The following is a 23090-nucleotide window of genomic DNA, read 5'->3' as shown; positions in this document are numbered from 1 at the left end:
ACTGGCACAATCCCAGATGTGTAGGTGTAAACCAAAATCTTGTGCCTTTAGTCAAAAATATATGGTGAAAATATTGAGCTTCAAATGTTACGCATTAAGTAAATATAAACAAAAAACCAAAATATGTAAACAACGGCTGGTTATCCGACCAAATCTGAATGACTACTAAAAAGCGACGGATTCATACTTAACGAGGACCTTCTTTATTGGACGTATTATACCTAAGCTGTTGTCCTTACAGTCGCGTTCAAAAGTTTTGAGGGCTAATTAAAAAATATATTAAATGCACCTTGTGACTATATAAATGAAACAGCTTGTTGATGTGGAAATTATTATTTACATTAGTATAAAAATACAGGTATGTCACAAAACAGTTTGGTCACGATTTTGAGCATGTTAGTCACATGTACATTTTATTTGAAAATGGCTCTTATAAATGTACTTAATCATGTGTAAGGTCATAGAAACAGCTATTAAAATATAATCCAATAAAAACTTTATTTTATTAGTTATTACTTTTCTACTTCAGTGCACTCAGGCACAACACGTGTGAACCGGTTAGTGAGTAAAGTAAAGAAGGTCATCGATATGTATGAATCCGTCGCTTTTTAGTAGTCATTCAAATTTGGTCGGATAACCAGCCGTTGTTTACATATTTTGGTTTTTTGTTTATATTTACTTAATGCGTAACATTTGAAGCTCAATATTTTCACCATATATTTTTGACTAAAGGCACAAGATTTTGGTTTACACCTACACATCTGGGATTGTGCCAGTTCCTTGTATTTTGCCGTCAAAGTTATGACACCATCGTTTTTACTTTTAGCAAGATTATTCAAAAACGCATGCATGAACATTTTTGAAACTTTGTATGGTTATTATTAGCGTCAAGAAAGACCGAATACAGTTTTCAGCGAAGTTATGCCTTGTCTCATTTAGGCGCTGCGATGTTTTTTCGGGTTTTCATAAAACCGCGATAACTTGAAAACTATAAATATTTTCTAAAATCTAATTGGGGCACAAAGGGGCACACATTAAGAGCTACTCGCGTATGTTTATTCTACAGGGGCACATGCAATGGTTTTAGAGATATACTATTCATCAAAACGTTACTCCAGCAGGAAATGCAATATCTCGAAAATCTGAAGGGGCACAGATTTTATTTTTGGGGGCACATTTTGGCACACATATAAGCTATCTGGCCATGCACAGTTTTTCTCTCTCCGATCATTCGTTTAGAATTTTCCTGCTAGAAAAACGTTACCCCAGCAAGAATCGTTTTTTCGATTTTTTTTCGAAACGACAGGGGGCACACATTTTTTATGTGGGGCACATTTACAGCAGATAAGGCACCAACTATACGTTCTACTCATATAACTCTAGGAGATACTTTCTTGCTGGGGTAACGCACACTGTAAAGTAGCCTATTGGGTAGTTTCCCAGGTCAAAGATAAGTTATGCAATTCTGATTACTAAATAAAGACAGATAGATGTAAATATGACGAAAAAACGTATTCTTTCTTCTTTTTAAAACTAAATAAATAAGTTTTAAATTTGCGCATTTGCGTAAGTAATAATAAATGCGACATTCTGTCACGTTTTTCTATGACGTCGCACGTTGCTTTTTCATACAAATTCCATAGTATCAAATGGCATTTCTACCCCGATACCGACCCCGCCGGCGTGATCGCGATTTCCCTCAATCAGCGCTTATCGCTATCGACCCGCTAGGGTCGATTAATTCTTGCAAATATTTTTCCTCTCAGACGCCCTGAGCCGAGCGTCGCGCCCAACTGGGCACCCTCAGGCCTGTTGTCTTAAACGTTGTACCGGGTGAGAGCCTTCAGCGCTCCCTATTTGTCCGGCCAAGTAGTTAATGCCATCTGCGGCAAATCTACAATAAGTCACGTCAAAAAAAATGGCATTTCTACGGCATTAACCCTACTTTCATGCTTCTATATCTAAGAGGGAAATAATTAAAAACACAATACACTTAATCATTTATTAAAATAAAAAAAAAATACAATCAGTCATACAACACAAAATTGCCCTAAAATGGCCTACCTACAATGAAAATGAATAATCGCCAATAGCGTACAGGGCTAAAGGAAAATCGCTGACCCCGCCAGCAGGGTCTTTAAAGGCTTGAGCGGAATCGGAGTTTTCGAAATAATTATAGTAACAATTTAAACAACTTTAACAATTTTAACATTTGCCGCCAAAGGATGTTTTCTGGATACCGAACTTATTATTTATTCGTAGAACTGAAAATAGTACCCCGCTAGCCACAAGTTGGTAGTGTGACTAGGGATCGACGATCCAACAGTGTCATGTTGGCTGTATGCGTCTCGCTGTGTTTTAAGTCAATATCGCGTTTCACAACTAAGTTAGTGTAACTTTAGTGCTTTTAAACCAAAGAGACGTTGTCAGGGGTCTTCAATCGCTGGGCGACGAGACTCCTCATCAGGCGCCTCCAGAAGACAGGGTACTCGCTCTCATTCCTCGGCCAGACTATGTAGGTCTTGGTCAGCATCAGGTAGTGAAGAGTCGTTGGTCGCAGCCGGCGTGGTATTTCTTCTAGGAGCACCAGGATCAGGTCTTCTCGGCGAGTTTCTAGGAGTCTGAAAAGATATACAATTGAATTTTAGTTCTTCAAACATCTCTCTCTCTCTCTCTCATTATATATTGTTTATTAGGGTTGGAAGGCCAGACAGGCAGTCGTTTCTATAAAAAACCGGACATGGCAAATCTTCAGGTTAGGTAAGCGGACCCTGTGAAAAACTGGATAATGCTAAGGAGATATTATGTGGATTCAAAAGTCGAAATCGGTGGTTCCACCTCCAAGTTCAAGCCGGTGTTGGAACCAATTGGAACCGGCACTGTGATGCAAAGTCAGAAGGCTAATAAAAAGGCAAAGAATATACCTGTGCTGAGCCAGATGCATCTCAAACTGGCACCACTGGCTGAGTAGGAACCGCTGGGAGATGACCAGCATGATGGCCCGGGAGCGGTCCATGCACGACACTATGTTCTCCAGAATCGAAAGACCCACCTGAAAAAAAAATACTATTGAGCTACATATTTGGATATTCTTCTTCTATCGTGTGGATAGTGGTGTCAGGGTTACTATTGAGCCGTCAAAGGCCCATGACATGGCTCATGTAACGACTACTTACTTACATCTATAAGTAGTACCGGTTATGACCAACAGCTTAACAAGCCCTCTGAAGTACGGATCATCTTACTTTTCAGACAATCATGTGATCAGCCTGTGATGTCCTGACCAAACTAGGGATCACAAAGTGATTTTTGTGATATGTGTGCGAGCTGATTGGCCGCCTCTATGGCTAGAGTAGTCGGGTCGTCGGGATCGTATATTATGTCCTTCGGGTGCCGATACTTTTTAGTACCGTCTACCGTAGAAACTACCAGGGGATTTGGGGAAAAATGGCTGGCAGACCTACGTCAGTGGTTACCTGAAAGTCTCTTTCGTGCAGGCAAACACTGATGTTGCAATCCTTCTCCACGTGGGGGAGAAGGTGATCCAACACCCAGTTGCGGTCCTCGTTGCAGTAGGAGACGAAGACGTCGTAGTTGAAGATCGTACATTCTGGGAATAATCATAAAACATAACATTACAAGACATCACGCCTGCAGCCCCGAAGAGTTGTCATAGATACTCGTCGCCAGCTACGTTAACCCTTTCACGGACAGAGATCATGGGTCATTGATGGTTCATAATAGTAATATGACACCTTGGGATCGGAACGTCATTAGACGTTCTGTCCTTGCAAGTGTTAAAGAGAAGAGTAATAAACTTAGGCGTACCTCAGGGCAGCATACTGGGACCAACTCTCTCCATAATACATGAATAGCAGGTAAATACTAACTAAAGTCCCAAGAGGCGAGCTAACGGCCTCCATGGCCAGTGGTTGAGCGTTCTGCTCACGATCCGGAGGTCCCGGGTCGAATCCCGGTGGGGACTAATCACTTTGTTGTTCCTAGTTTGGTTAGGACATTGCAGGCTGATCACCTGATTGTCCAGAAGTAAAATGATCCGTGTTTCGGAAGACACTTTAAGCCGTTGGTCCCGGTTACTACTTACTGATGTAAGTACGTAGTCGTTACTTGAGTCATGTCAGGGGCCTTTGGCGGCTCAATAGTAACCCTGAGGCTTGTTGAGGTTAGTCATCCACCTCACAACCCACATTATATAAGGAGGCGAGTTTGTTTCCATTGACAGCCTCCGTGACCCTTGTCGATACACCCGGGCACAACACATCTTCCAGCCATTATTATTCTGATTAAAATAAAGAGAAGCAATATCGGTAGCAATATAATTCTATACATAATCTGATCCAAATGTCAACGTAGAACGTAGCCTGGGAAGTCCTTCAGTAAGTAATAAAAACTTACCATCAACCACAGTCCCATTGTTAATCAAACTCAACGTGGCAGTATTTCTCATAGTGATACAGAAGTACCACAGGTTCCTTCTGTAGATGTACAGCATTATGAGCACCAAGAGGAGTCCCCCTGGTACCAACAACAGCAGCAACAGTTTGTTCCACCCGTCTTCTATCGCCTCTATCCAATCCTCACTCCTCGTCTGAAGACAAGTGTCCACCTCTGATACAGAAACTGATTTGGCTTCAGCCACCATCAAGCATTTGTAACCATTTGAGTCGTAATCGAAAAACTGGAAGCTTCCATCAGATTCTAAATCCTCAGGCTCAGAGCAAGAATCTTGAGTTTCATTTTGGCATCTTTTACTAATGTACCTTCTTGCAGAGACTATACTGTAGAAGTCTTCAAACCCACTCTGGAATGAAAAACGACCGTGCGGCTCTTGTATTAAGCTCTCAAATGAAGGCACAGTCTTGTTCTGATTACGATAAGCCAATTCGTAAAGCTCTCTGGAATGGCAATTGCATACTATGAAGTTCCCAGAGAATCCCACAAAGGATATGTTCTGGATATCCATCAGCATCTGTTCCGATATCAAATTAATGTTATTCTCTGTCACGGATAAGAATTGCAGTTTCGTTTGTCCAAATATCGGTTGGAACCACGTCGTGAGTCTGTTCTTGCTCAAGTTTAAAATCTTTAGGTTTCTCAAAGATCTTATTACTGTTCGACCCACCTGATTGAGTTCATTACTTTCTATGTTCAATAATTGTAAGTTGCGAAACCTATAGAATGTGTCGAAATTTTTCAGCCCGACTCCTTTGGCGTATAAGACTTCTAATGTGCTTTCCAAGCCGGATAAAGTATTAGGCCCTGATAGAATACCATCATTCCCTGATAAGTCGAGATACTTTATAGCTGTACCGTTGAATATATGAGGTGGGAGTTGCGATATTCTTGTGTGACATAGTGAGAGCCTTTCTAAGTTTTTCCCAAGTATTTTAAACTGCATGACGCCTCTTTGTTCAATAATGCTCATTGATAAATCCAAGGATGTTAAATTCCCAAGATTACTAAGCACTCTTTCGTGCTCGAAGACAATCACTTTGTCCTCTTTAGCGCAGTTTCTGCTCAAATCTAAATGCATCAGACTTTCCAATCCGGCAAACGCGTTGGCACTTATGAAAACAATGTCATTTTCACCCAAATATAAAGCTTCTAGATATGGCATGCTCCTGAATATGTTGTCGTTCAGTTGCTGGATGCGGCAGTTGCGTAAATCGAGTTCTTTGAGTTTTGAAAATTTGACATGTTGGAAACCAGCGGTCCACGGTGAGGTGGCTGGAGTGATAAAAAAAGAACAAAAGTCAGCGTTTATCAAAGTAATATTAGTCATAGTCGTTGAAAAAATATCACTAATAGTTTTAACAGTTTTATCAGAAGGAAAGATAGTAATTATGATGTAGGTATTGATTAAATATGAGCTCAAAACGATAATTATAGACTACACCGCTACACCGACAAGAGCGTGGCTCTTAAATTAGTGATGTATTAAGTCCATAACCGGGGGAGCCGTGGTAGCCCAGTTGGTAAAACGTTTGCCTCTCACTTTGAGGTCGCAGGTTTGAATCCCAGCACAGGCAGGTGTGTCGAAATTGTTTTCGAATTCATGTTTGGATCATAAATGATTATCACGTGCCCAGCGGTGAAGGAAAACATCGTGAGAGAAACCCACATTGTATGCATTTTTGGAAGGTCAGACAGGCAGTCGCTTCTGCGAAAACCGGTCCTGTCAAATCGTCAGGTTAGGTAAGCGGACCCTGAAAAGACGGGAGATGATGTTAAGTCCATACCGGGCCTCATGACAGCCATGTCGAGCATCTCGTGAGCACTGGTAGCGTTAAAGTACTCGCCGAACTGCTCGCCAGCCGTGCTAATGTCGCTGAATTCGTTCCCATAAAACGTAAGGTACTCCACCGTAGAGTGGAGCGCGCGGCCGATACTGTCCTCCACGGCGAACATCTGGAAAGTTGTAATAGGCCAATTAAAACACACAATAACGGGTTCTTACCGCGTTTAAAAAAGGGATATGAGACTCCCGGTGTTAACCGCGTAAACTTAAAACAATGTGTAATAATTAAAGCACATAATAACGGGTTCTTACCGCGTTTAAATGGGGATATGAGACTCCCGATATTTCGACACTGTTGCAATCTCATCAGTCATCCCGCGATCATGGCACTTGCAACAGTGTCGAAATATCGGGAGTCTCATATCCCCATTTAAGTAAGAACCCGTTATTATGTGCTTTAATTATGATAATAACCGCGTAAACTTAAAACAATGTGTAATAGGCTAGTTTCCAACTAGTCAAATCAGTTACTTTTTACTAAACGTCAAAACACGAAATCACTAGGGAAATTGTATGAAAAAGCAACCTGTGACGTCGTAGAAAAACGTGACAAAATGTCGGACTTATTATTACATTTTTCTTTATTAAAATTTATAAATAAGTTAAATAGTAAAAATACGTTTTTGTCACCTTTAGATCTGTTTTTATTCAGATCTAAAACAAATGAAAAATATTTTCTTTTTCTACTTAATAACTAATTTAACTTATTATAACAAACAACTCAAAAAAGAAAAAAGCAAAGTTTATTTTTGGTAACCAGCTATGCAAATGGCTGAAGGCATTCAATATGAAAGCATTAGGCATTTTGACATTATAGGCAGTGATATGGCTGAACAGAAAGTGAAAAAAATGAGGTGAGGTGTGGGTAAGTACTTAACCATCTTCTTCTATCGTGTGGGTTGTGAGATGGATTACCAACCCCATCCGCCCTGATATCAGAGTTACTATTGAGCCGCCAAAGGCCCCTCACATAGCTCATGTAACGACTACTAACTTACATCAGTAAGTGGTAACCGGGACCAATGTCTTAACGTGCCTTCCGAACCACGGACCACCTTACTTTCGGACAATCAGGTGATCAGCCTGTAATGTGCTAACCAAACTAGGGTTCACAAAATGTTTTTTGGGCGGATTGTGAGCTCAACGCTCAAACTACTGGATCACGTAGACCTCTCTCTTGACTTGCTGAACGAGCTTGACGTGACTTCCGAAGCACGGCTCACGTAATGTTAACGTACTTATTTTTGGGGGTAGTCTTTGTTGTAAAAATAAGCAGTCCCCGACCAAACAGCGACAGGATTAGCACAACATAGTGGGTAGCTCACTGGGACGGGCTAACCTATAAAATGCTGCTTAGGTTCTATGACGATCTTGTGACGTAGCGAGTAGGCGCCGCTACTTCAAAAGCGCACCCCTGATGCCGGGCAGCAGCGGTATCATTGGTTGGAGGCCGAGTAAATGGATTCTGGTAGGGCTCTAGCTAGAAAATCACCGATTGAGAAATTGGTCGGTGTGCTGCGGAACAGAAGGCGATTGGGGCAACCACCGTTCTACACGCCCTATCTATGGAGTAATGAAAATGGAAAAGAAATATGATTGGCCACCTGATATGATACGATTAATTTATAACAAACATCATAGAAGGAAAAAATGAAGGGAAGAGAGGAAGGGTAGACCTAGGAGAACATTTATGAAACAAATAAAAGAGATGGTGCATGTCGTGTCGTATCAGGAGGTGAAGGATTTGGCGGTAAGAAGAGAGGAATGGCGATTACTCCACCGACAAGAGCGCAGCTCTTAAATAAAGAAGAGAGAGAGAGAGAGTCAGGAAAGACCCTCATTGTATGTAAGCGCCATATACTTACGGTGGGTACTCGTTTAAGATTACAATTGGCCAGACTAATGTATCGTATTGCGTTCGTAACGTTGGTATTCTTAAAGTGGTCTATCTCCTGCTGCAGCAGGGGAACCGGGTCTCGACTACTTGAAAGGTCCACAAAGTACCTCGATTCTGGAAGCAAAGATTAATAATTTCAAGAATAAATAAAGACGGACTTTGGTAGCTGCGTTCCCCAAAAACAATATAGATTGCGCTGTAAAAAATCCTTCGTTTAACCTTCTTTTTTTTTATTAGGATGGGTTTGCTCTTGACTTCGTTCTTCCACGAGGAGAAGAAAAGGTCGACGGTGGATCGGTGGTGGTGGTGGATTTCATGAATAACAGACATAATGCATCTTTTATCTTTGTTTTTGGCTGTAAATGATGACCCTTATTACACCCAGGCACAACACATCTTCCACCGCTTATTATTCTGATCAAAATAAAGAGAAACAATATAGGTAGCAATATAATTCTATACATAATCTGATCCGAGTATCAAGCAACAATTATTTATAGCTGGAATTTTTGTATATACGTATATGCTTCTGCCATCCCATTATGTTTTTGAATAATTATGTAAGTAACTGAGTAAGTAATGAGAAAATAGTTTGGCCAGCGGCATCTATGTTATTTTTGAGGAACGTACCCTGGAAACTCATTAGGCACAGGCCTCCCCTCAATCAATCGGAGGGGGTATGGAGCATACTCGACGCTGCTCCACTGCGGGTTGGTGGAGGCGTTTGGGCTAGTAGCCCGTGACCAACGGCTTAGGAAGCCTTCCGAAGGAATCATGTTACTTTTTCGAACAATCAGGTGATTCAAGCTTGCAATGCCCTTACCAAACAAAGGATATAACTTGCCAACTTGCCAGAGCATATAAAGACATTATCTGACACAATTTTTTTTTAGCAAAATCAAAAAATATTTATTTTTTTGTGCTCCTATGACCTAGATGAGTTTTTGCAGAGTACTGTGCAGTTATAACACTGATTATTGAGACAGTGTTATTTATAATTGGACTTATGTTGTGCACGTTTTGAGGAATGAAATGAGGACAGTCTCACGAACTGATTTCCACAATGTCCCCATCGGGAATCCAGACCTCCAGATTGTGAGCCCAACGCTCTGACCACTAGACCACTGAAGCTGTATACATACCTATATTAGGGGAAAGGTTTCCATACTCATCAACCCAGTTCTGCACATTGGTCATGTAGCCTGTCAGACAATGATTTCTGTTGCCCGGGTCGTAATGTGCCGTCACTATTTTGTCAGGAGTTAGATTGTCCCCTGCACTGTACGGATTTGGTCCTCTGTACATTGTTCTGGACGAATCGGGAGGATTTTTACTTTTGGGATCATTTTCTGGACCCTTACCAGGGCTTTGGGAAGTGTTATGATCAGTTTTCGGACTTTTACCAGGCTTTGGAGGAGTCTTGGGTTTGGTGTCAAAGTTTTCTTGCTTCTCTTTCTGGTGTCGAGGTTTTCCCACACCATCTTTAGAATCTCTAACCTTCGAACTGGGATTAGAGTTTGCCACATCTTTAGGAGTTTTAGACTTTGTACTTCTAGGTAATGGAGTTTCTTCATTTAAATATATTAATTCTTTATTGGTAAATTGTTTTTTAGCAGAATTAACAGCTTTTTGAAGTTCGTTATCAAATGCCGTCAGTATTTCAGAATTATTATTTTCTATAGACTGTGTCTTATTGGCTTCCGATTCTTTAGATAGTTCTTCATCTTTTAACTTTTCATCAGATTTTTGTAATTGGAAGAATCTAGACGTTTGAGAAAATTTGGGCTTTAGAATCTCATCTTTGGAGAATATTAGCTCTTTGGTCTCTTCAATAGGATCTTCTAAGTCTTCATTGGAATGTTTTATATCTTCAGTGGAGATTGTTTCTACAGCATATATCGAAAGTGCATCATTTAGTGCACTTTTAACAAGTGCTGGTGCACTTACATCTTTGTCTTTTGATAGTCCTCTCTGTGGTATCAGAATTAGACAGCATGTTAGTCTGAAAAAGAAAGAATAACTAAATAAAAAATTAAAAGTAAGTACATACTGAATAACTCTCTCTCTCTCTCTCTCTCTCTCTCTCTCTCTCTCTCTCTCTGTCTGTTTTAACGAAAGGTCATGTCAAAAGTACTCTAAACCGGCGACCATGCATGAATAGGCTAGTTTCGAACTAGTCAAATCAGTTACTTTCTACTAAACTTTTTTTTTTTGACGTGTCTTATTGTAAATTTGCCGCAGATGGCATTAACTACTTGGCCGGAAGTTACTAAACGTCGAAACACAAAATTACTATGGAATATGTATGAAAACCTGTGACGTCATAAGAAAAAAGGATTTTTATAACAGGGGTGACTTTTTCCATAGATATAAGGGTTAAGATTTAAGATTGGGGATGATTTGGGTAAAGGAGTGATTTTGTTGAATAGGGGTTGAAATTTGAGGTAGGGGATGTTTTTTTATAACAAGGATGGCTTTTGGAATAAGGGGAAGGGTTTATTTTTAACATAAGGGTTGCATTTTTATTCCAAATTGATTGCGTTTTAATGTAGAAGATGATTTTTACGATAGGGGTGACTTTTTTTGGTATAAATGTTGAGTTTAAACATAAGGGATGATTTTTTGGATTTGAGGTAGGGGGGGGATCTTTTTCTACGACGAAATGAACCCAGTAAGTACACGATTCGCGCCCAACAGATCACTGTCATGCTTACTGTCTCAAATTTCTCGGCGCTCCCCATTTGTCCGGCCAAGCAGTCAATGCCGTTTACAGCAAATCTACAATCACGTAAAGTCACGTCATAAAAACATTGTTTAAGATAAACTGTAGATATTGTTCGAATAGTTCCTATCTAGATAAAATATATTACGCAGATATCTATGTGTGTACGAAACGTAATAGGTACGTTATATCTATTACTAGCGACCCGCCCGGCTTCGCTTGAGTGCAATGCTGAGGAAAAAATGAAATTATTTACGACATCACATTAAAAACCTCAAAAATAAAAGTAGTTCTCCACTATTTAATGGATGTTATTATACATATAAACCTTCCTCTTGAATCACTCTATCCATTAAAAAAAACGCATCAAAATCAGTTGCGTAGTTTTAAAGATTTAAGCGTACATAGGGATATAGATGTAGTCGGCTGTAGGGTAGTAGGCTGAGCTGTAGGCCATGTACGGGGTCCACGGGTGGCGGATAGTGGAACGGCCATCAGATATGATGGCTAGCTGCGAATATAAAAATAAGCAGTCCCCGACCAAACAGCGACAGGATTAGCATAACGTAGTGGGTAGCTCACTGGGACGGGCTAACCTATAAAATGCTACTTAGGTTCTATATGACGATCTTGTGACGTAGCGAGTAGGCGCCGCTACTTCAAAAGCGCACCCCTGATGCCGAGCAGCAGCGGTATCGGCACTGGTTGGAGGCCGAGGAAATGGATTCTGGTGGGGCTCTAGCTAGAACATCACCGATTGAGAAATTGGTCGGTGTACCTACTGCGGAACGGAAGGCGATTGGGGCAACCACCGTTCTACACGCCCTATCTATGGAGTAATGAAGGCGATTACTCCACCGACAAGAGCGCAGCTCTTAAATAAAGAGAGAGGGATATAGGGACAGAAAAAGCGGCTTTGTTTTATACTATGTAGTGATTATAGACTATCGCTAAGTATCTGTATTCAACTACTTTTAACTAGTCATCATTCATTATCACTGTTTATCACTGAAGTGTTCCATCCCGCTTAGGGACGGTAACATAACATTTTAACGTAACAAATACTTTATAGCACAAACAGGAAAATACAAAAGAGAAATAGAAAGAGTACAATAGTCGGCCTTATTGCTAAGTAGAAATCTTGTCCAGGCAACCTTTAAGTATAGGACGGTACTGAAAAGTATCGGCGTCCGAAGGACGTAATATACGATCCCGACGACCCGATTACTCTAGCCATAGAGGCGGCCAATCAGATCGCGACACCAAACACTTCAGGAGCCCGATACCGACCGCCGGCGTGGTCGACGATTTCCCTCAATCAGCGCTTATCGCTATCGACCCTAGGGTCGATTGTTTCTTTTAAATATTATCCCCTCAGACGACGCCCTGAGCCGAGGTTGGCGATCAACTGGGCACCCTCAGGCCTGTTGTCTTAAATTATATATCGGGGAGAGCCCTCAGTGCTCCACATTTGTCCGGCCAAGTAGATACTTTTTTTTACCTTTGATGGGTTTGCTCTTGGCCCCAGACTTGCCCGAAGGCGTAGATGAGGCCTGAGATGGATCGAGCTCGCCCAGAAGGTGCCTGTTCACTCTGACCTTGAAAGCACCAAAGTAATATGCATTCGGAAATACAGAAGACGGCAAAAAATTCCACTCCTTAATGCCATTTGAGGCAAATCTACAATGAGTCACGTCAAACACATAAAGTGTTCTTAAGTACAACAGCACTTTATCCTTCCACCCTTTATTATTTTTTTTTATGCCACAAGAAAAGTGAATGTTAAATGTTGAATGTTGAAAGTGTGTGTAATGTTATGGGCGATAGGCTGATCCCTTATCACCATAAGGTTCATCATATCCATCTTAGGACTTCGTATCAACAGTGGCTGCAAGTTGTCTTGGATTACTTGTGGCTCTGCCCACCCCATTTGGGATTACGGGCGTGAGTTTATGTATGTATGTATGTAAGAAAAGTGAATTCACAAAAAAACTTCTTATTAAGTAATCTGTTATAAACAGTAAAAAACGATTTTATGTATTACACTATCGCATTGGGATTAGGGAATGGAATCCCGACTCGAGATCGCAAATTCGAAATCCCGCGGGATTGGAAATATCAATCCTGCGAAATCCCGAAATTCTCGGAAAAAAATGGAAAATGAAAATTACTTGTTTGTGATAGTGAGGTAATTAAACCAAAATATTTTTTTGAAAGAAAGCAAAAACCTTTATTCTTCAATATCACTAATTAAATCAACCAGGGTTGATGGGGTTGGTAATTCACATCACAAACCACACGATAGAAGAAGAGGACACTAACTAAATAATTAAGTTTTCTTTGGAAATCAGCATAATCAAAACAAAAAAGTATAACTCAAGGAGATTCGCCCAATTCCGTCAATCTCGAATGGGATCCCGTCATAATTATGTTTCGGGATTGATCCCGAAAAATTAGACGAGATCTCGCGAGATAGTTGTCCATGTAAAATCGAGATCGAAATTTGATCATTAAAACTGGCTTCTACATGTAGATTAGCATTTTATAATTTACTAGTTATCCGCGACTTTAATCGCGTTAAACTCTACTATTAAAACTATAGTGTAACAATAATACCAACTAAGTATATAGCAGTTACTTACCCTATCATTTTTACCCACAAACATCGGGTAAAGTGTAATTAATATTGGCAACACTAAGTGTAACTGGTGAGGAAGGGTGACTAGCTGGAAGAGGCAAGTTGATAAAAGGCAGGTGTCCGACCCAGAACGGTTCAGTCTGATACGACCACTAGGCTAGTGAAACCTATGCCCGATTTCTGTGTGATTTGATGAAATAAAACTTGGAAGTTCTCCAGTGTTTTATTATCAAGTAGAGCGTCTTTCAATAGAAGTTTCATACAAACTTTGCCACCCCTTTTTATCCCCTTAGGGGTTGAATTTCCCGGAATCCCGTCTTAGTGAGCACCTACGTCCTAATTTTTGTTGTCTTAAATTTTATACCGGGTGAGAATCAGCCCTCCCATTTGTCCGGCCAAGTAGTTAATGCCATCTGCGGCAAATCTATAAGTCACGTCCAAAAAAAGAAGGCGTGAAACCCTATTATTAAAACTATAGAAGTTTCATACAAACTTTGCCACCCCTTTTTATCCCCTTAGGGGTTGAATTTCCGAAAATCCCGTCTTAATGAGCACCTACGTCTTAAAAGGAACCCCATGCAATATTTGAGACTCCTATAAGATTTCGTGATGAGTGAGTCAGTGAGCTTTCCCTTTTTTGAGTGAAATACCCTATTTTTATTTTTTATTAAGCAGCTTAATACTCACATTAAACCTTTAATCATTTTGCATCCAAACAGTAAAACTGAAATAATAGCTATTATTCATAGCTTTTACGTTTCAATTCACTCGTTCACACACTCAAAATTATCACAAACACATTTTCACTAAACACTTCATATTGGTTCACTGTCCTTGTCACTCGTTAACATACAATAATATACTAAAAAGAGACAACAATACTAATGAAATCACAGAATATTGAACACACAATTCTTTCGAATTTTGAATATGGAAACCGGTCATAGATTAAACAGCAAAACAGGAAGTTATTTAGATAGGTATAATTAAGTACCTATTTATTTACTTTTTTATAAAAATATTATCACGCAAAATGTAATTATGGTAATATGAATAATGTGTGTGTGTTGAATCTATTGACTGATAGGTATAGGCAAAAATAAAGAGCGATACATGATAATGGATTGATAAGGATAGATTATAGGTTATATCTAATCAGTTTAATGTAATGTCAAAGACAAGGATTTTTGCGATAAGTTTGAAAACAGACAGTACAATGATTCGAGATCAATCTAGAATTTTCATACTCGGGGTTACCTACAAACACCTCGTACATTCTACCAGCCAGTAAATGCAATCTACGGCAAAACTAATAGACCGTACTTACATGTTTTGTCTACTCTACTATTACAATGACACTCTTATAGGGAAAACCTCATAAGCACCTTTTTAAAAAATCACATTCTTTGTGATTTTCTTCAACGTAACTTCGATTTCTTTCAATTAATTCCAATCCGGGTAAAAATTGAGACCACATTTTTTACCTCAATTGAAACTAGGTTGTCTATCGCGATGCGAAGTGTTGTTTGTACCTCACAAGGCGATGACATACTGGAATGACAGGAGGCTTAGTGCGAACAGACGACCTATCTCTCTAATTATGCTACGTTATAAGGGGTAGGTATAAGTACCAAACTTATATACATACATAAACATAAATAGCCTAGATACGTCCCACTGCTGGGCACAGGCCTCCCCTCTACCTATCTAAAAACCCTACCTACTTATACAATAAAAAAAATTCCTATACATCATGCCCAAGAATACATTTGTATTTTGGAGGTAATAGGCTAGTTACTTTGTACTAAACGTCAAAACACGAAATTACTATAGAGGTAGAAATTGTATGAAAAAACACACTGAAAATTCATAGAAAAACGTGATGAAATTTCGGACTTATTATTACGTTTTTCTTGATTAAAATTCATAAATAAGTTATAGAAAAAAGAAAATGTTTTTCGTTAGTTTTAGATCTGTCTTTATTTAGTAATCAGAAATTCACTATTTCTCTTCAACCTAATACACGACCCAATTCATAGTAGATTTGACGCAAATAGCGTTAACTACCTACTTGGCCGTAAATAAAATTATCTGTCACATTGTCTCTCAGAGACATAGCACATGTAGGCATAAAACTCGATCTACATTTTCCCTCGTCATTGCAATGCAAATTATTCTATATTTTCAAGATTTAAATAATGCTACTGTATTTACAACTTAAGCTGTGTCGGCTATTGACATCCATTAAACGTCACCCAATGTTCAGATGACGCAATAAATTCAATTACATTATAAACATACATACATAAACAGCCTATATAGGTCCCACTGCTGGGCACAGGCCTCCCCTCAATCAACGGGTACGGAGTATACTCCACCACGCTGCTCCAATGCGGGTTGGTGGAGGTGTTTTTACGGCTAACAGCCGGGACCAACGGCTTAACGTGCCCTCCGAAGCACGGAATCATCTTACTTTTTCGGACAATCAGGTGAAATCACATCACAAAAAACACAAAAAATCAAAAAACACATAAAAACAAAGCTAAATAAAAAAGTATGTGACGTCACAATAATATGACGTCGATACTTTAACCTTCGCCAATGCATCGAATAAAGAATAATACTACATATAGAACGGTAACACTCCCCCCGCACCAATTCGTATCGGGCGCCTACCTCAACCCCTCTGGGTCTTACTTTAGTCTTAAGTAGCTGTCAGCTGCTAAGGAGTAAGGGAGAACGCGACTGCGTCTCGCTCCCACTTACGCGTTAGACGGCAGTAAGCATGAGATTTTTGATCTCTGTGGCACAACAGCTTGCTTTACAAACGGGGAGCTCCGGGTCGAAACCGGTACCGGACTTTGACGTTATCAACACGTGTTGATGACGTCAATGTGTAGTGTCTGTGTGAAACGAGGTTGTTTGTATGAAGTGCCCGGGGTGTGTCTTAAGTGTAGTTTTTTTTTTCACTAGCACAGTTGAGGGTTATGATCCGTGCTTCGGAAGGCACGTTAAGCCGTCGGTCCCGGTTACTACTTGTTGATGTAAGTATGTAGTCGTTACATGAGCCATGTTAGGGGCATTTGGCGGCTCAGTAATAACCCTAATACCAGGTTTGATGAGGTTGGTATTCCTCACAACCCACACGATAAGAAGAAGAAAGTCGATATGTATTTTGAAATTTAGACATGTACTACATGACATTGTATAACGGGTGTTAGTGATATCGTAACGAATACTGAGGGCGATGATTCAGACCATGATTGAGTAAATCAAGTGGAATTTTCCGTCGCAAAATTCATGATTTTATTTTAGTTTTTTTAAATTATTTTTAATTCTATAGTTTTGCAGTGGAAAATTCCACTTGATATTTACTCAGAATCATTTATTTTATTTATTTATTTATTCAATCTTACAACTCTCATTACAGGTATGCACCCAATACGACAGTGAAGCAATCTTAAACACTAAACATTATTACAACAACAAAATTACATAATATCATTGATAACATATCACAAACATGATGGCTTTTGCGAATTCACTCAGAGAGCAGCAGAATAAGTCAATTGTCTCTGCTACAGTGTTAAGATTGCGCAATGCGCGTGTGAGCGGCGCCTGCCCGAGCAGGTTAGTGCGTGAGCGCGGCACCGCCAACAGGCTCATGGTCTGAATCATCCCCTCCAGCCTCCAGCCTCTGGTGCAAGTATACCCAAAAATCGTTTAATGCCCTGCGGGTCCAATATAATAACGCCTTTAGGATGCTGCTGGGGCTGCCGCGCTACTGCAGTGCCTCAGGCATGTTCGCGGATGAGCGTGTGGACGGTTTCCCGGCGATCATGCGCAAGCGATGTGCGTCCTTGTTGAGGCGCGTGCGCGCCAGTGGCAGCAGCATCCTGCAGGTGGTCGCCCACAGTCCAGACTGTCCGCTTGTGTGGCATCTCGTGCGCGTGGCAATAGGCGCATTATGAATCCTATTTGTTTTGTGTTTAGTTTAATTTTACTAACCTACTTTAAGTGCTACTAACACCAATGGAACTCTTTGTTTTCCGGACTAAATAAATAAATATATATATAATATTGTCCGGGTGCAATAATAGTATGTTCTTGTCAACAGTGGAGCTCCCAAAGCAGCTGAAGCCAATGGACTACAAGATCCAGTACCGCGCGCCCCCGCCACCCTCCCCCGGCGTGCAGCGCACTCCTGAGGAGATAGAAGCCGAGCTGAAGAAGATTGAGGCGGAGTACGAGAAGCTGGCGCTCGTCAATATCGAGTAAGGAGAATCTTGTCTTCTTGTGGATGTGAATTTTCGAAGCCGGGACTGTTCAGGGTTTATCTCATGAACTGTAACCTTTAGGCCTCAAACTGGGTGACAGCGGCAACGGCGCGGCGGCGGCGGCGGTGCGGGAGCGGCGCGTTCAAATGCTAAGATTTATATTGAAGTGTTCTCGACGGCAGCGGCGCGGCGGGGTACGAGCGGTGCGCTCTAGTCGAGCGGTGTCTCTGCGTTTGAAACTCGCCTTTTTGTTTCCTTTGTTCATTATAGGTATTCAGATCTTCTTTTGCCCATAATAAATCGTACGAAACAAAAGAACTACAATCGAAAATGCGTTGTCGCCGTTTCGACATCAAATCAAATCAAATCAAATATACTTTATTGCACAGAACTAAAATTTCAACAATCAGACATAACACATGAAAACAGTACCATTTGGGCGGCCTTATTGCTCTAGAGCAATGTCTTCCAGGCAACCACCAAAAGGAAACAAACATTTGCAAAAACTTGGATGCGGGATGGTGCAATAAAAAAAAATCATCGCGTTCATTTGAGACACAACTCTATATCGCCGCAACACCGCGCGATCTGCCTGCTGGCATCGAGAACGGAACAGCGGCCGCCGCGCCGCTCCCCGCGCCGCTATCGCCGCCGCGCCGCTGCCGCTGTCATCCAGTTTGAGGCCTTAAAGTGTTTCCCCCAACCTCCTATCCCCTCTCTCACGCCCTCTCACTCTTTCTTTCTCTCTTCCACCCCCCCCCCCCCCCCCCTCTATGTATCTATCCCCCCGCCACCCCCCACCCCCTCTCTGTGTCTCTCATCTCCTTCTTTATTTCTAATTTGTCTGGCTAATTTATTGAGGTTGGGAAATATGACAATGTCGGTTTGCAGACTCCCTCAAGAGGTGATGTGGACGGAGCCGCCGATCATCTGCCAGTGGCAGGATCCCCGTAAGCTGTGGACCAGCAACTACATTAACGACTACAAGTACAACGAGGACAAGCTCACCGTGCAGTTCCGGACTGGCGTGCTCTGTGAGGATTTAAATTCAAATTTATACTCAAATTCAAATTCAAAATCAGATTCAGATTCAAATTCAAATTCAAATCAGATTCCGGTTCAGATTCTAATTCAAATTCCAAACTTTTCATCGTCACTAATTTATGAGCCACGCTCGCGTTGTGCTAACGATCCGGAAGTCCCGGGTACGAATCCGGTGGGGACATATTACAATAATCACTTTGTGAGCCCTGGTTTGGTCTTCTTCTTCTATCGTGTGAGTTGTAGGTGGATTACCAGCCCGCCAGCCGGTGGAAGGCCCGTGCCCCAGTAGTGGGGACGTTAATGGGCTGATGATGATAATGACAGTCATGAGCAATATCATGTACCCACTTCAGAACCCTGTCGCACTATCATATTTGACATTTAATGAGACTTACGGTGTAATTTGTCAAAAAAGTTAATGTGACATGGTTTCAAAGTGTATCAAATTCAAATTCAAATTCAAAAATATCTTTATTCAGTAGGTAACATAGTTACACTTTGAATCGTCAATTTTTACATAACGAACGTCTCATCCGCCTAAAACTACTGCAGCTTCTCACAACCTGTATAGCCGGGGAAAAGAAGCTGCAAGAAAAACCTCGGCACAGGGCCCTAGACGTTCTTTTAAAAAAAAAAAAAAAAAAATATAAAAAATAAACATAAAATATTGATATACAATTGAGTAATTTAGCTGCCTAATATCAGTTCTCAGACAGTTAATCCCATGCATTCATATCTTCTAAATAATCACTAACTTTATAATAACCTTTTTTGTAAAGTTTTTGTTTAACTACTTTCTTAAAGCAGTTGAAAGGCAAATTCTGAATGTCAATGGGAATCTTATTGTAAAAACGTATACATTGCCCCTTAAAAGATTTAGTAATCTTATGTAATCGACTGACTTGTAAAGCAAGTTTATTTTTATTCCGGGTATTAACAATGTGCCGATCGCTATTTTTTGCAAATAATCCTATATGTTTTTTTACATATATTAAGTTTTCAAAGATATATTGTGATGCCATAGTTAAAATATTAATTTCTTTAAATTTATTTCTAAGTGACATCTTGGGTCCCAATTTGTAAATCGCCCGAATGGCCCGCTTTTGCAGAACAAAAATGCTGTTCACATCTGCAGCATGACCCCACAGCAAGATGCCGTACGACATTAGACTGTGGAAGTAGGCAAAATAAACTAATCGCGCGGTTTCTACATCGGTTATTAAACGAATTTTTTTGACCGCGAATGCTGCTGAGCTGAGCCTTTTGGACAACTTATCAATATGAGGACTCCATTGCAACTTAGCGTCCAAAGTAATTCCCAAAAATACAGCAGTATCCGTGAGGTCCAATTCCTTATTTTTTACAATAATAGAATCGAGCGGCCTACTAACATTCGATAACGTAAAATAAACATATTTTGTTTTATTTTCATTAAGTAGCAGGTTGTTTACAGTAAACCAATCCACTACCTCTGAAATGGCGTTGTTTACATCGTCAAAGGAATCTTGTCGTCTCTTTACTTTAAAAAGTAAGGAGGTATCATCTGCAAACAGCACCACTTCATGTTTTACAAGACTAGGTAGGTCGTTTATGTAAACTAGGAATAGAAATGGACCTAGAATTGAGCCCTGCGGGACGCCTATAGTGACGTTAGATCCACACGATCTGGAGCCATGCACATCAACCCTCTGAACGCGGCCACTAAGGTACGACTCCAAAAGAGCGATGGCATTATCTGTTATTCCATAGTGACGAAGTTTCGCGATCAATATATCATGACAAACGCAATCGAAGGCTTTGGAAAGGTCACAAAAGACACCAATAGCATCTTTGGACTCCTCCCAAGCCTGAAAAACATGATTTATTAACTCAACACCAGCATCGGTTGTTGAGCGACCCTTTGTGAAACCAAATTGTTTATTAGACATTAAATTGTTTAAATTGAAATGTTGAAGTAATTGCAGTAATAAAATTTTTTCAAATATTTTACTAAGCGTGGGTAGTATAGATATTGGTCTAAAATTAGTAGGGTCAGAAGTACTACCAGCTTTAAACAATGGAATGACTTTACTGTGCTTCATTAAATCTGGAAACACACCATTGTCTACACATTTATTAAATATACATGATAGATAGGGAGCTATGCAATCAATCACGGAGTTAATGACTTTAACAGAGAGACCATGAAGATCTGCAGTCTTTTTCATTTCTAAAGATTTAAAAGCTCTTAAGACGTCCCTAGGACTCACGTGTGTAAATGTTAGTTTATCTACTTTGGACGTATCTATGTGCTCCTTTACAAGTGATTGAGCGAGTGCAGGAGATGACTTCAAGTCCTTGGTAGTCGAAAATGGAATGTCAGTAAAGAATTTTTCAAAAGCTTCAGCAACTTGCTTATCAGTTGTGAGTAGTTTACCGTCAATTTGTAATTGATACTCGAGATCGCGTGCTTTGACTTTCCCATTTTCGCTATTTATAACTTTCCAAGTCATTTTAATAATATCTGAGCTACCTTTAATTTTACTGCTAACAAACATTGCCTTCGCGGTAACGCAAACACGTTTGAAAACTTTTGAATACCGTTTTACATAGTCGTGAAAAGCTACGCTATGATTGTATGTTCTTTCTTCATAAAGTTCATACAACCTGTTTCTACTCTTATAAATTCCTACCGTCGCCCAGTCACTAAAAATTGGTGTGTCTGCTTTCTTAATTGTTTTTGCCTTAAATACTTTACTAACTTCCGATTTTGTTAGATTAAATAGGGAGTTATATAACAAATTTGGGTCATCACAGTAAGGAAGTTCTGGTAATTTGTTTGACATATTATCTTTGAATTGTTCTAAACGACTACTTGATATGGGATTGCATGTAACATCCTTTTTCAGAGAGCGGTCAATAAATAAGTTGAAAGATATTTGTTGACCACAGTGATCTGACTTTAATTTATTAATTATTAATTTATCACAAGGTTCTAAGTTACTAAAAATATTATCGATACATTTCGCGGACTGTGACGTGATTCGGGTTGGTTCTGAAAAAAGATTTACAAGATTATAACACAGAAATAAAGATTTGAATGTAGTACTTAATGAGCAATTTTCCAGAATATCAATATTGAAATCACCGCAGACGATAACATGTTTGCTTTTATTACATAATTTGCATAAAGCTTCATCAATAACTTTCTCAAATAGATCATAAGATGAAGCGGGGGGTCTGTATACGCTCAATACAATAAGCCGGCTGAGTTCAATACAGGCTAGCTCAACAGTTCGCTCAACTGAGAGACTTACAATATCCGATCGTTCCTTATATTTTAAACAATTACGTACTAATATTAATGAACCGCCACGGATAGCCGTCTCCCTGCTGTACGAGCTGGCAACCTGGTGATTATTGAAGCAAACGAACTCATGTTTTTTTAGCCAATGTTCAGTTACGCACATAATATCAACACAATTACTGTTTAAAAAAAGTTCAATTTCAAGTTCCTTGCCCAATATTCCTTGTATGTTTTGGTGTACCAGGTTGATTACATTTGTATTTTTCTTATTGCATTTTATATTTAATATGTCCTCATTTAACTTACTACAGCCAAAGTTTTTCTCTGTTGTCATTAAATTTAATTTAAATTACAAATGTCAGAAATAAAAATAGGCTGCTCAATAGGAGCAGACGCGTTAAAAGCCAACGAATTGGCTGATTCTATTGTAAAAAAAAAGGATAGCGACTTCGCTATTTGTCTTTTGTAAAAGTTAGATAGATAGTAATATCTATCTTTGGTCAAATAAAAATTCCTAACATAGGAATTCGTATCAATAAACTGAAACTTATTATAATAATCGCATACTAAAGTATGCAACGTCAGGTTTAGATCATGTCTAAACTTATTTTCGGTTTTTAGCTGACTTTGGCTGAAAGGCAATGCAAACAAAATCACTTGTGCTACATTCGGTAGGCTGTTAAGTAAGGAAATATAATGAGTAAGTAGTTCTTTGTTCGCGTTACCTCTCCTACCGGCCAAGATTATGATTGTACTATTTTGTGAGAATTGATATGAAATTATTCTTTTTAAAATGTCTAAATAGGAGGCACCCGGCATACAATTATTAATTACTGCCCGCCTCAAGAAATGGCTAAGTTGTAAACCCATTGATTTGCCAATTTCGTCACTAAACATAATAATATTT

General features: G+C 39.8%; 2 protein-coding genes across 2 annotated transcripts in view; one reads left to right on the top strand and one right to left on the bottom strand.

Moving 5' to 3' along the window:
- The window catches only part of LOC126379293 (dynein axonemal intermediate chain 7-like), a 51385-nt gene that overhangs the window by 20570 nt on the left and 7725 nt on the right, over positions 1–23090 (top strand). The window contains exons 16-17 of the mRNA XM_050028000.1: positions 17694–17850; positions 18745–18887. Coding sequence (XP_049883957.1) covers positions 17694–17850; positions 18745–18887 — 300 coding nt within the window. The remainder of the gene's footprint in view (positions 1–17693; positions 17851–18744; positions 18888–23090) is intronic.
- LOC126379123 (toll-like receptor 4) lies at positions 1989–14648 on the bottom strand. Its single transcript, XM_050027750.1, has 8 exons — positions 14264–14648; positions 9359–10218; positions 8185–8330; positions 6261–6429; positions 4417–5748; positions 3477–3610; positions 2925–3052; positions 1989–2621 (listed from the first exon to the last, which is right to left on the bottom strand). The coding sequence occupies exons 1-8, from the start codon at positions 14278–14280 to the stop codon at positions 2408–2410; spliced, it is 3000 nt and encodes a 999-aa protein (XP_049883707.1). The 5' UTR covers positions 14281–14648; the 3' UTR covers positions 1989–2407.

This window comes from Pectinophora gossypiella, chromosome 28 (assembly GCF_024362695.1).
Source record: "Pectinophora gossypiella chromosome 28, ilPecGoss1.1, whole genome shotgun sequence".
Lineage (NCBI taxonomy): Eukaryota > Metazoa > Arthropoda > Insecta > Lepidoptera > Gelechiidae > Pectinophora > Pectinophora gossypiella.
Note: the sequence above shows the minus strand (reverse complement) of the source record. Positions and strands in the feature narration are given on the sequence as shown.

Bases quoted from the DNA above. Each gene is read 5' to 3' on its own strand.
- LOC126379123 (XM_050027750.1), bottom strand. The intron at 6,430-8,184 runs GTAAGTATATGG...ACAACTTTCCAG, and splicing joins ATCTTAAACGAGTACCCACC to ATGTTCGCCGTGGAGGACAG. The intron at 3,053-3,476 runs GTAACCACTGAC...TTTTTTTTTCAG, and splicing joins TGCACGAAAGAGACTTTCAG to GTGGGTCTTTCGATTCTGGA.